Below are 12990 nucleotides of genomic sequence, written 5' to 3' on the forward strand. Positions count from 1 at the left end.
AAATGATTCTTTCTCTAGCTCTTTCGCGTTTAAGCCAAGTTTCATTTATGATATCTCCACCCAGCAGACTCTCTGTAAAGTACGTATAATTGATGTGTAAACACTCCCAACAGTTTAATAAAAAGACCAAGGAGCAATGGAATACAGAAGAGCTCAAGCAGTTGCAAAGTCACTTCTATGAAGCAAGTGTTGTTGCAGGGCAACTATCCACAGCACAAGCTAAGATATCTCTGTAATCTCTTGATATTGTGAAAGAATCATTGACTCGTCCGTCACTGCTCTTCTTATACTCGAATAGAAGGTTAGAGTGATCAACCGCTGTAAGTTTAACGAATCCGTAATCTTTATCTCTTACAAGACTCCAGTTAGGTTGAAGATCAGAGAATTCAGCAAGACCAGCTCCTCCACCTCCAGCAACAATGTGGATCGTTCCATTCAACGGACCCTTGTAGTTGCTCTTCTCATGAGTCGTACATACACTCTACACGAAAACAAAAGAAACAGAACAATGGAGTTATTTCATTTTCTAACATTCATTCTTTGATATGCTTTGTAGTGGATGTTTTTTACCTGATAAACCGGGCATGTTCTCTCGTAGTTATGTGCGTGGCCGTAGACTGCAATGTCGACTTTGTACTTCTGCCATAGCTTTTGAAGACTGTCTCTCCCCATTGGTTCAGCAAAAGAGCCTTCTTCCGCATAGAACGATGTGGAGGAGTAACCGAGCACACGGTGAGCAATGAATATCAGCCACGGCTGCTGTTTCCTATCAACTGATGCTAGACAGTGCTCTATGAAGTTGTATTGCTCTGTTCCTTCTCTCCAGTCATGTTCTGTGTCAGCCACACAGAACCTAAACATTCCATAGTCACTTGAGTACCAAAGCTTGGCTCTGTTTTGAGCAGGTACGTAGAACATTGTCTCAGCTGGTACACCACATTCTCCTCCAGAGTCTAAACCATCGTAAAATGAACCTGAGTTGGGCCAGTCACGTTCATGGTTTCCGCTGCAGAGAGTCAATTGTCAAAGACTCAATAATCAAGAAAGCCAACAAACTTTTTTCCAAAGAAACCAAAAGGCAAAACCTTGCAATCATGTATGGAACAGTGGAAGCAATTGGCTCAATCTGTGCTATGAATTGGTCCCATTGAGAAAGATATCCATTTGCGTAACATATATCTCCAATGTGGAATACTGCATCAGTCTTCTTTAAGTCTCTAATAAGTTGCTTTGTGGTGTTGAGAGAAGCACGTTGGAAATCGTTGTACTCGTTTGAGCCATCAACTTCAGCCTGCAACCACATGGCACAAGAAAAAGTATATGAATATGGTATTGCGACTACAACAATGAACAGTCTTATATGCTTTAGACTAAAAGATCAAAACCTTTCCCATGTCTCCAAAGATTACAACTTGTTGGAGAGAGTTTTGCCCCGGAAAAGGAGAAGATTTGAATTGATACTCTTTACTCCAGATGAATGCACCACTGGACAGTCTATGCCCAACTCTGTAGGTATACCTATATATTGACCAAACCAAAGCTCAGTGATTCTTCCACGAAGCTAATTTAATCGGTTCAGAACAGAGAAAACACATGGCACATACTTGGAATTAGGCCATAACTCTTTGAGGAAAGCTGTGTGTATGTATCCGGGATCACGCCATCCAACCGTTCTTGCAGGAGCACCGCACATACTGTTACGGCCGAAGGTCAATGTCCCAGCAGGTGAGAGTTTACTCTCTCCTCCTTTAATTCCCCACTCAACAACAGGTTGAGCTAAGTTGAGTCCATAACCACTAGTCCATGTTACTGTCATCTATATACAAACTCGTTTTAACTTCTTTGAGTTAGTAGTACAGGAAATGATCATTAAAAGAGTTTTAGAATCTTACTTCATCCCATTCTTTGCCTAGTGCCAAACGCGGGTAAACTGGTGCATTTGGGTTCTCAAAGGCTACTTTGTTTGAGATTGCCACAAGCTTTGGCTATTACACAAGGAAAAAGCAACAACCAAGGAATGGTTTAAGATGAAGCTAAAAACACTTGTAAAGCTAGAAAAGTTGTGGGTGGAAAGAGTGTTACATTCAACAAACCGCCAGAAAAGAGCGCGAATGAGAAATCTGATCTTTGGTTGATCAGTTGAAGCTTCAAGGAACCGCTTCCAGTATGGTTGTATCTTGGATTACTAAAGTTTGCATATTGAAACTGCAAAGAGAAAGAAAAAGCTAAAGACCTGCTGCAAAGAAGAAAAGCAGAATCAGGCAATGAGCAAAAAACAAAGGACCTTGATTGGGGCAGAACATAGTCGAGGTGTTTGCACCATTTTGTTATCTCCTGGACAAGTAGAGGCACTGCAGGAACAATATAAGTGTTACAAAGTCTCTATTAATTTCAATCTCAGAAGTACTAATCTGATAAAGAGATTGTGTTAAACTACTTGAAATCTGCAGGAGAAAACACTCCAATCCAATCATCATCTGATGGTTCCGGAGAACTATATTTAACCAACACCAATTCACTATGTTGACCCTGCAAAAAAAAATAAGTCGCATCCAAGTTCACCATGTCAATGTCATCATCAAAAACTATGAAAAGATCTGATGAAAGAAGAGAATGTTTGTTACATTAGATCCAAGAACTGTTGGAGAGGCTTTGACATAAGCTTTTACATTGAGATGGAATGTTGTTTTATGGATAGCAATTCCTGATAAAGGTTGGTCTTTATCAGAATTCACTTCTTGAATTGCTCCAAGAACTGATAAAACAGTCACCAATATTGCAACAATCGTCGATCCTCTCATGTCTGAAACACAAATGAAACCACATGTAGCAGAAATTGAAACACCTATGTATATTCACAATCATCAAGGCATCGAAGCAACAAAAAAAGAACTAACAATTGGATTCAAGAAACAGAATGAGGAGGACATTACCAGTAAACTTTGAAGATTGTAACTTTGAAGAAGAAGATGATGATTTGGATTTTGGACTAGTCTTTTGTTGCACAAAAAGAAAAGACTAGTCTTTTAAAAACGTCAGCTGAATAAAGTAATATACCATTCTTGAGATTCCCCCAAGAATAGATAAAAAAGAGACTTTGTTTCGTCAACGGCCAGTTTGCATGACACTATGGAGTATAATTCACATCGAAGCTTAAATTTGATTCCCTAAAATTGCTTAAATCTAGGGAAATTAAGATTTTTAATGTCTGAACTCTGAACCAAAAAAAAATAAAAAAGCATTCATTTTTTTTAGACTTTTAGTTTTATTAATAAGAAGCTTAGTTTTTGGTGGAAATGTTAGTTTTTATTTTCTAAGGAAAAAATAGTTTGTGATTTGGTGATATATATTTTAAAGGAATAATTAACAATTAGGTGTTTTTAGGAGATTTTTTAGTAAAAAGGGTGTATTTTATAGGAGATTTTTAGGAAATTTTGGTTTTTGAGAAACTTATGTGAATGTTATGATACTTTGGTCTAACTGTTAAATTTTTTATTTTATTTTTAAAGGAAAAATAGTTTGTGATTTGGTGATATTTAAAGTGATAATATTGAGTGAATGTTTAAGGAGATTTTTAGGAAAACAAAAGGAAAACAAAAGGAAAAAAAAAGGAAAAAAAAGGAAAATAGATTAATTTTTTTTTCCTTTTTTAACTACACGTGACATTTTGTTAGTGACTTAGTGATAATTAGTAATTATTATGGGATGTATTTGACTAACAAAAATGATTATTATTAAATACTTATGGACGAAAAGAAAATTTTAAATACTTAAGGAAGTTCAAACCAAAAAAACCCAATAAACATTGGCGTCCTTTCTTTTTTATTATCTTCAAGATTTCTAAAGCGCAAGCGTTGTTGCAGGACAACTTAAACTTATTACTAATTGATATTAGTTTTTTTTTTTCTTTCTCAATAATACAAACTTCGTTAAACACTTAAACCTCGAGGCATTTTTATCATCTTCATTCCTACAAACGCTAGCGTTGTTGCAGGACAGCTATCAAACGAGCACGCCAAGATGTCTCTGTAGTCCCCTTGATATCTCGAACGAGTCGTGGACCATTCCGTCACTGCTTCTCATGTACTCAAACCGCAGGTAGGAGCCATTGAATGCCGTAAGTGAGACAAACCCGTGATCTCTATCACTGATCACACTCCAGTTCGGTTGGTCGGAAGAGAAATAAACTAGGTTGGCTCCTCCACAACGTGAATGGTCCCGTTTAATGGACCCGTGGACGTTTGTCTTCTCAGAACGCATGCATTTGCTCTACAAAAAAGGTAACAGAAAACTCAAAATTAATTTTCGGGCAAGAAAACATTATTTGATATGCCATATAGAGAAATTTTATTTTTTAACCTGGTGAACAGTGCATGTCCTCTCGTAGTGATGTGCGTGGCCATGGACAGCGATGTCGACCTTGTATTTTTGCCAGAGCTTCTGAAGGCTGTCTCTTCCCATTGGTTCCCCGAAAGTACGTACTTAACATAATAATAGGCTGAGGAATAACCGAGCACTCCAGTAAGGTTTCACGTCGGAGAAATCATTTAGATTGGCTCCTCCACCCCCAGCAACTCGTGAATTGTCCCGTTTAATGGACGCTTGTACTTTGTCTTCTCAAAACGCATGCATTTGTTCTACAAAAGGGTAACAGAAAACTCAAAACTTTCGGCCAAGGAAACATTACTTTGATATGCTCAATAGAGGAATTTTCTTTTGAATATTCTATTAATTTTTATTTTTAAAAAAGAAAATTAGTTTGTGATCATGGTGAAATTTAAATATAATAACATTGGATGATTTTTAAGGAAAATTTTACAAAAAACAAAAAGCAAAAAGAAATTGGATATTTTTCTTCTTTAATTAGCTACACGTGGAAATTTTGTTAACGACTTAGTGTAATTAGTAATTACTATGAGATTCATTTGACTAACAAAAAAATGATTACTAATAGATACATATGGAAGTTCGAACACACACAAAAACCCAATAAACATTGAGATAAAGATGAAGGAAAGCCGATACAAACTTACGAGAAACACTTAAACTGAAGGTTAGAGCGATCAAACGCGGTAGTGTGACCAAACTGTAATCTTCACGTAAGAGTCGATTGGCTCCTCCCCCTCCAGCAACAACATGAATCGTCCCATATAATGGACCATTATACTTTCTATTCTCATAACGCAGGCATTTGTTTATTTTAATAATATGGTTTTATTTCATTGTAATTAACAAGTATGCATCATATGCAATTTTACAAAACCTGAGTGTTCTTTTAAAATGCCAATTTGCAATACCCTTGCTTTGAACATTTCATGTTGCAATCATTATCTGTTTGGCATTGAACATTATTATAGTTCATCACTTTAACCATTTTACAAACGCAATTGCATTGGTTGCTGCATACACCTCCCTCTGGGCAATACTTATCACAGTCACTATCCTTCTTACAACAAGTAGGTGGTGGACCGGGATCACCACGACCACCACGAGCACCTTGGCAGCCGCTGCATGTTGATATACAAGAGTTTTTGTTAAGAGAACTTCCATTACTTTGAATGCTAACTCCATTTTCTGCACATATAAATAAAAGATAAGAAACAATAAAAATTACAATAATGTTATTTTTTTTTTTTTTTTTGGTCAAACATTTGCTTTCATTCCATTAAAAAAGATAACAAATACAGAATAAGGAGGATTCTGAGAATCCATTGTTTAAAACAAACTTGAAATGGGCATTCCCCAATGCCAAAATAACAAAGCAGCAAAAATAAACAAGGTAGATAAGGTTAATCGACAATTGATTCCTGAGAGCTTTGAGCCAAAAGCTATGAAGCATATTGGTACATGTGAGGTCAAGGATTGTCGATACTTCTTCCATGATGGATGAAGAGATTGCCACTGTCGTAATAACATGACGAAGTAGCGTTGAGTAAAGGGGCAGAGCTGTGATTCTCGCCGGCATGAGAAGAGCTACAGAGTGTAGAGCTTTGACAAGGGTTCGAGCAGGGATCGAGATGCTCTGATGCTTGAGGTGGTTCACTAGTTTCGCCGAGACATGAGACCTGGTCGACAAACCATAGCCATAGACAATGCTCGGACGAATTGGAATCGGGAACCAAATACCACACAAACTCAAACAATAAGGTTCATAAATCAAAGCCTTAAGGAATACTTCTACCAGGGTTTTCAGAAGATGGAAGTTCCGCCATAGTAACAACAGTGAATTACTTCTCCGATGGAATCCATAGGCATCGTAATCTTGATCACACCGTCGACTAGGTTTTAACTTCGACAATTTAGATATGAGGTCGTACCTGGGCTTTAACGGATTTGGAATTGAGGCACACTTATTGGGCTTAATTAGTTGGGGCCTTAATGGGCCAAAAACTGATTGAGGGTCCACTAAGGGAAGCCCTAATCGATCTTTGGCTATCAACAGAGAGAGACCAAGGCGGCTGGCCGGAGAGGGTTGAAAGTTTTGCCTTGAACACGGGCTCATCGGAAGTACACGATGCATCAATAGTTTGGTATGAGTTTGGTCCGATGTTACGGCGGGGAGGCAAGAAGACTTACTCGTTTCAGATTGTTTAGCAGTTGCCCCCAGAAGAAGATCGCCTTGCGCCGTCGACGTCTCCCCTGAGCATGGCGCATCTACTGGTCCAAGAGAGATGCCTCCTGCCAGTAACGAAGCCCAGGGTGAGGGTTCTTCAGGGGTGAAGTGAAGTACAGATCGAGAAAATTTCAGATCTGAAAGGAGATCCGATTTTTGTAACTCGCTGACTTGCAGATGCTTCTGTTCTTGTGGTGCGGATAAAAGTTGAGAGAGGGAGTTCACCGGAAACCACCTCTGTCCTTTGCTTGATAAACAGCCGTCGGGGTAAAAAGAGTTCAAAAGAGCTTGAAAAGCTTGGACAAAAGGGGAAAAAAATGGGGAAAACTTAAACAGAAAGAAAAAAGGAGCAGGATCTTGAAGCATAAGGACAAATCGGTTAAGTTTTCCCGACGCCGGTGAGCCGAAGCTCCACCAGCGCCGAGAGTGTTTAAGGCAATAGCTTCCTCGATAACGTCGCCTGACCGTACTTCAAAGTTATATCTAGTTACAATAATGTTAAATAGCAAGATTTTATTCTTAAAACACACCCGACAAAAAATAAACCTTTTTTTTTGCCTATAGGCACAATTCTTCAGTGAAATATATATTTTTACAGTATCAAAAAAAATATATATATATATATATATTTTTTTACGTACCGACAACAGCAACAAGTAGAGAAACCAATAACAAAAGCTTTAAGGAAACGGTCTTCATTCTTGTTTTCCCGTTCACCGATTAAATTTTTTTTTGGCTTCTTTGGTAAATACTTTTGATAGTAAAGTTGAAGCTAGTCTAGTTTATGTGATGGTTTGATAGTCTAGTTTTCCATCTAATGGTTTGTTGCTTTGACCAAGAGATCGAACTTTCTTAGAAAAACGTTGGTCTAAGAACTGATTTAAATCTACTTATAACAACTTTTGGAGTCTTTGTAAAAAAAAAATTAGAATATTTTTCCTTAATTTTTTTTAAAAAACATTAGTTACTAATTCAGATTCTGAAAGATTTGAGAGGATTTCTTTAGTTAAAAATACATAAATTCAAATCTTATGGTGGGATTTGAAAGAATTTTGAAACAAATCATATCAACTTCTCTAAAATCATCAAAATCATTTAGGGGAGTGTATTGAAACATGGATTTAAAAAGATTTTGGAGGTTTCTTAAAATCTCATGTTATTCAACTAGTGATTTGAAAATCACTAATCAAATCTAGTGTTATTGAATCTGAAATTTCTTTAAATGAATGATAGTCAAAGAAAAATGTTGACATTACAATGTTAGAATGATATTTCTCTTTGACATTACAATATTAGGATGATATTTCTCTTTGACTCTCATTCATTCAATCTTTCATTGTGTTTATAACGTCACTACAGAAAGCAAGAAACTATCATCACATTCACTATAGAATACATTATTTGCATAGGACTGTCTATGAAATTCTTGCAGAGAGAATTAAATGGGGATTATTGGTTTGAGATTTGAATAGAGTTCTAAAGATTTTAAATGTTATGTAGAATCTGTTGTTATTGGATCAAGAATCTAGGTCCGCCATAATAAGTCGTTAATTTTGTTCACAAATCCATTTTATTCCTAACCTTTTAAAATCGTCCAATATAATCCATTAAAATCCCACCAAACTATCCTAAAAACTCACTTCAATCTCTCAAAATCCAGAATTTCTTAAATTCTACAAAATCGTCCAAAATCATACTTTCAATACATCCTATTTAAAATCTCATGAAAACTCAAATCATTTAGAATATTATATTAAATATACTCCCTAAAACTCAAATTACTTTATATAAGACCAAAACCTATATGATTTAATTATTATACTTTTTCTTGATCACATCAAAGATTTGTATTACATATTATGTATTGAATTTGATTTTTTCTAATCCAATTCATAAAAAAACATTACTAATTTTTCGGAGATTCATTCGATGATGATCAACATGTTTGACTGGAAGATTTATGTTATGGGCCACTAAATATATATAATCGTGGCCCATCAAATTGTGGTTAAACATAAAACTGGCCCAAAATGTTGCATAATGTTTTTTTTTTTTCTATTTTATATTACCAAATATTATTCAAATTTTACAATATTACACATTTTAATCAAAATTATACAACCTGAACTTTAGTCACTACTGACTAATTTTAAAAAACCGATCTCTAACTGTTCAAATGATTTGTGATGTACCAAACAGTTTATAAAACATAAAAATGTTGCAAGTATTAAACACAAACTAAATAGTATAGATAGATTGATCATAGATACTCTCTAAATACTACACTAAACCACCACAATTTTGTTAGCACTATGTAAACTTTACACAGACACAATATATTAAACATAAATACAGTATATATATATATATTATAATGTTATTATAATGATTTACAGTATATATATATATATATTATAATGTTATTAAACTTTTTGAACTATTTCTTAAAAATAGTTTGTGATTTGGTGAAATTTAAATTTAAGTGTTTTTTAAGGAAATTTTTAGCAAATAAAAAGCAAAAAACAAGCAAACCAAATTTGAATTTTTTTTCTTCTTTACCTACACGTGGAAATTTTGTTAGTGAATTAGTGTAATTATTAATTACTATGGGATTCATTTGACTAATAAATACTTATGGAAGTTCGAACCTCAAAAAAAACCCACTAAACATTGGAAATAAAGAAGAAGGAAAGCCGATAAAAGGTAATTAATTAGTAACCCAGTCACTATGGTTACCCTGAAAATAAGCACTGAAGTTAGATCAACGGTGGTGATTAAGAGTTTGCATATGTTTCTGATATCAAAAGAAAAAAAGGGAAAGCTTTACATCAGTTCCAAGAACTGTTGGAGAGGCTTTGATATAAGATTCTTCATTCAGATCAAATGATGTCCTATGGATAGCAATTGCTGACAAAGGTTGGTCTCCATGAGACTTTCCCTCTTGAATTGCTCCAAGAAGTAACAAAATAGTCATCAAGACTGTAACAAGCTTTCCCATGTCTCACAAGAAGAGCCTGAAACAAAAAGAACCACCATAAGTACCAGAAGATAAAAAATGAAAAGATGAGTGAGGAAATGAGAAACTAAAAGTGTGTCTATTTTATAGTTCGAAATGGGTTTTAAGGTTCAGACGTAGTCCTAAAGCATATAAAGACATGGTCAACACTCATTAGCATTAACATTTCTTTTGGTGCCTAGAACCCCAATTTCAAAACATTCATGGTAGACTAGGATGTCCACAATCATCAGCGAGTCTGAGTTGTTGTCAATTAATTCACAATTTGGGTCTCAGTGGCTTATTCAATTGCAATTGAAACCCAATCCAAAGTCCAAAAAAACACATAAAAAGTCTTAAACTTTTAAAACATTTGAATTAAGTGAAAAAGTCAAACTTTTGTTCTCTTTCTCACAACGTAAGAAGAACAAAAAAAAAAAGAAGCCAAGATTTCGCCATGAGAGAAGAAGAAGTCTCTGATTGCGCATCAATGACACTTGAAGAATGGAATGGTTCGTCTTCTACTAAGCTATTCAGAACTGCAACCATCACTGCCTCCACTGCTCTCTCCATCCAAAGGTTCCATCTTTTGTTCCTCTTTCTATTGCAACCAAATCTTATAGTTTCAGTGAGAATTCACAACTAAATTGAGAAACTTTCTCATGCTGGTGATTGATCATAGGTCTCCTAATCGCTTCAATCATGTATGGAGACGAATTCTTCAAGCATTTGTACCGGAGGTAAGTTTTTTTCTTTCTTTCTTTCATTTTCCCTTTTAAAATCTGGTCTTCGGATTAGGGTTCGTCTGAATTGTACTTTGTATGATGATGCAGGGCTTTCCTGGTAGTGTAACTCCGGATTATGTAGGGTTTCAGTTATGGGACACGTTACAGGTAATGTGAGAGAGTATGCTTTGTGTGCCTTAATCGCTACTGTAAAATTTGATCTGTGATTTGTGACTCGCCTATGTTGTATTTTGTTTGCAGGGGCTCTCAACTTATATAAAGATGATGCTTTCCACTCAGGTGAGATCAAGTTTTGAGCTTTTGAGTTCTTTAATTTTGTCTGCTGCAGCATCATTTCTGATTTGGATTAGTTTCATTTCAGGCTCTTTTGAGTGCTATTGGCGTTGGTGAGAAATCCGCAACAGTTATAGGTGCTACATTTCAAGTGAGTTTCTTCTATTGCTGATATATATAACATGTCTCCTACTTTAGAATTCACTGGCACTATAAGTTGCAAGGGATTGTGGTTGTTATATCTTGTTTGTAATATGCAGTGGTTTCTGAGGGATTTTACTGGGATGCTTGGTGGCATATTGTTCACATTTTATCAGGTGTCTATATAGTAGATTCTGCTCTATCATTTACATATCGATTCTCTTCCCTTTGTTTTATGAGAGAGAACTTTGATGTTTTGTTATCAGCAATTGATTCTCTTTGTTTGCTGAGTATCAATATCAGCCTCTAGTACTAGTAAAATGTGGGAATTGTCTGATTTTCTGTTCTTCAGGGGTCCAACCTGGATAGTAATGCAAAAATGTGGCGTCTTGTTGCTGACCTTATGAACGATATTGGTATGTTCTATTGTTTTCTTTCATCACACCAGTCATAGTTACTTGCCACATTTACACTTGACAATCATTGCCCTCATTTGGTTCTCAGTGACTTTGAATGACTACAAGCTTTGTTGCTTTTATGGCAGGAATGCTAATGGACCTTCTTTCTCCTTTGTTTCCATCTGCCTTCATCATTGTGGTTTGCTTAGGGAGCCTGTCAAGATCATTTAGTGAGTTTCATTACTTGCATCAAACACTGAACTTGAGATTTCCTCTGTGATTGATACATCGGTTTTTAACGTTTTTTGGATCTCCATTACTTGAATTAGCTGGCGTTGCAAGTGGAGCAACCAGAGCAGCTCTAACTCAGCACTTTGCTCTCCAAGAAAATGCAGCGGATATATCTGCAAAGGTATTTGAACTTTTTTTCACTGTGAATGATTTTAGAAACTATAATGTGAACTTTTTTAGTACTTTTTTGTTTATGTTATCTATTGAAAGGAAGGAAGCCAAGAGACTATGGCAACTATGATGGGGATGTCATTGGGAATGCTGCTAGCTCGGTTTACCTCTGGAAACCCTTTGGCTATTTGGTTTTCGTTTCTCTCTCTCACAGTGTTTCATATGTATGGTAAGTTAGAAATGGAGGTTGAAGCCTGGATCATATCAGAATATCTCTAATTTTGTGGTATTTACGGTTTTCCTTTCTTATATATTCAGCAAACTATAGAGCTGTCCGGTGTCTTGTATTGAATTCACTAAACTTCGAGAGGAGTTCGATTCTTCTAACACATTTCATGCAAACTGGCCAAGGTAGTCTAAGTGTTATTGATTTTTAGAACGTTTCAGACAGTGACTTCCCTTTGTTTTTAACTGGATCCTCTTTATCATTGCATCATATATCAGTAACTTTCTTTAACTAAACATGTCACCAGTTCTCTCTCCCGAACAGGTTTCTTCAATGGAGGGTGTTATGCCTGTGTGGGCCGCTTCACTGAGATCAACTGATTTAAAAATATTGCATACGAGAGTGCACTTAGGAGTCAGAGTTTCTTCTCTCCCTCGTCTAGAGATGTAAGTTCAATACTTCAATTACCACAGATGATGGTTTAAAAAGAGAATAGATTGTCGCTGGTTTAGAGAAAGAATCGGTTTGAGGTTGACAATATTATGTGCAGGATGCAGCTGTTAAACGGTGTTGGAGCTTCTTCATACAAAAATGGTTAGATTGATTTCTTTTTCCATAATCTTTCAGGGACATTAGTTTCTCTGTCTATATTTGACTTAAACTCGGTTCTTGTCTGTTGGCTGTTGCACACTCCTGCAGCTAAGTACTTATTGGCTCACAGAAAGGGAAATGTTAGTGTGATCTTGCACAAAGATTCAGCGGCCGCAGATGTGTTGAAATCGTATATACACGCGATGGTTTTAGCAAACCTTATGAGGAAAAGCACATCTTTTTATTCGGAAGGAGAAGCTTGGATGGATAAACACTATGACGAATTCCTCCACAAGGTAATTTAGATCAGTATGATGATGAAGCTTGGTGTTTTCATGACATCAAAGTGATTGTTCTAAGTTTTGATTTTTCATTTCTTTTTCTTCCCCTATGTAGCTAAGATCAGGAGGTTGGAAAACAGAGCGTCTTCTTTCACCTTCCATTACTTGGAGAGCAAATTGGATATCTCACACTTCTGGTGCTAAGATCGAGTGAAGTTTTATCGCCTTTTTAAGATCAAAATTGTTTGGCAAAATACTAGAAACTGATATGTTGGTTCTCGTTGTATCATATGCTTTTAAAGTTTTGTTACATATTTCTCCAAA

General features: G+C 35.9%; 4 protein-coding genes across 5 annotated transcripts; 1 reads left to right on the forward strand and 3 right to left on the reverse strand.

The window, feature by feature from the left end:
• On the reverse strand, positions 77-3060 carry LOC104755669 (probable inactive purple acid phosphatase 1). The gene is made up of 11 exons (XM_010478102.2): positions 2934-3060; positions 2625-2803; positions 2438-2529; positions 2285-2351; positions 2083-2205; positions 1893-1985; positions 1605-1816; positions 1386-1518; positions 1086-1291; positions 571-1006; positions 77-481 (listed from the first exon to the last, which is right to left on the reverse strand). The coding sequence occupies exons 2-11, from the start codon at positions 2799-2801 to the stop codon at positions 176-178; spliced, it is 1845 nt and encodes a 614-aa protein (XP_010476404.1). The 5' UTR covers positions 2802-2803; positions 2934-3060; the 3' UTR covers positions 77-175.
• On the reverse strand, positions 5276-7312 carry LOC104759209 (defensin-like protein 260). The gene is made up of 2 exons (XM_010482163.1): positions 7255-7312; positions 5276-5574 (listed from the first exon to the last, which is right to left on the reverse strand). The coding sequence occupies exons 1-2, from the start codon at positions 7310-7312 to the stop codon at positions 5276-5278; spliced, it is 357 nt and encodes a 118-aa protein (XP_010480465.1).
• On the reverse strand, positions 5648-7127 carry LOC109129831. Its single transcript, XM_019238676.1, has 2 exons — positions 6182-7127; positions 5648-6065 (listed from the first exon to the last, which is right to left on the reverse strand). The coding sequence occupies exons 1-2, from the start codon at positions 6977-6979 to the stop codon at positions 5856-5858; spliced, it is 1008 nt and encodes a 335-aa protein (XP_019094221.1). The 5' UTR covers positions 6980-7127; the 3' UTR covers positions 5648-5855.
• On the forward strand, positions 10011-12990 carry LOC104755670 (protein root UVB sensitive 3-like). 2 transcript variants are annotated; one of them, XM_010478103.1, is made up of 15 exons: positions 10011-10187; positions 10291-10348; positions 10442-10501; positions 10595-10633; positions 10716-10778; positions 10888-10944; positions 11121-11184; positions 11313-11396; positions 11496-11578; positions 11668-11797; positions 11887-11979; positions 12102-12240; positions 12345-12388; positions 12494-12681; positions 12782-12990. In XM_010478103.1, exons 1-15 carry the CDS (start codon positions 10066-10068, stop codon positions 12878-12880), a joined length of 1323 nt encoding a protein of 440 aa, XP_010476405.1. In that variant the 5' UTR covers positions 10011-10065; the 3' UTR covers positions 12881-12990. The 2 variants fall into 2 exon arrangements, 1 of the variants encoding a protein (XP_010476405.1); XR_002036295.1 differs by lacking the exons at positions 12494-12681; positions 12782-12990 and having other exon boundaries at positions 12119-12240.

Source organism: Camelina sativa, chromosome 17 (genome assembly GCF_000633955.1).
Source record: "Camelina sativa cultivar DH55 chromosome 17, Cs, whole genome shotgun sequence".
Taxonomy (NCBI): domain Eukaryota; kingdom Viridiplantae; phylum Streptophyta; class Magnoliopsida; order Brassicales; family Brassicaceae; genus Camelina; species Camelina sativa.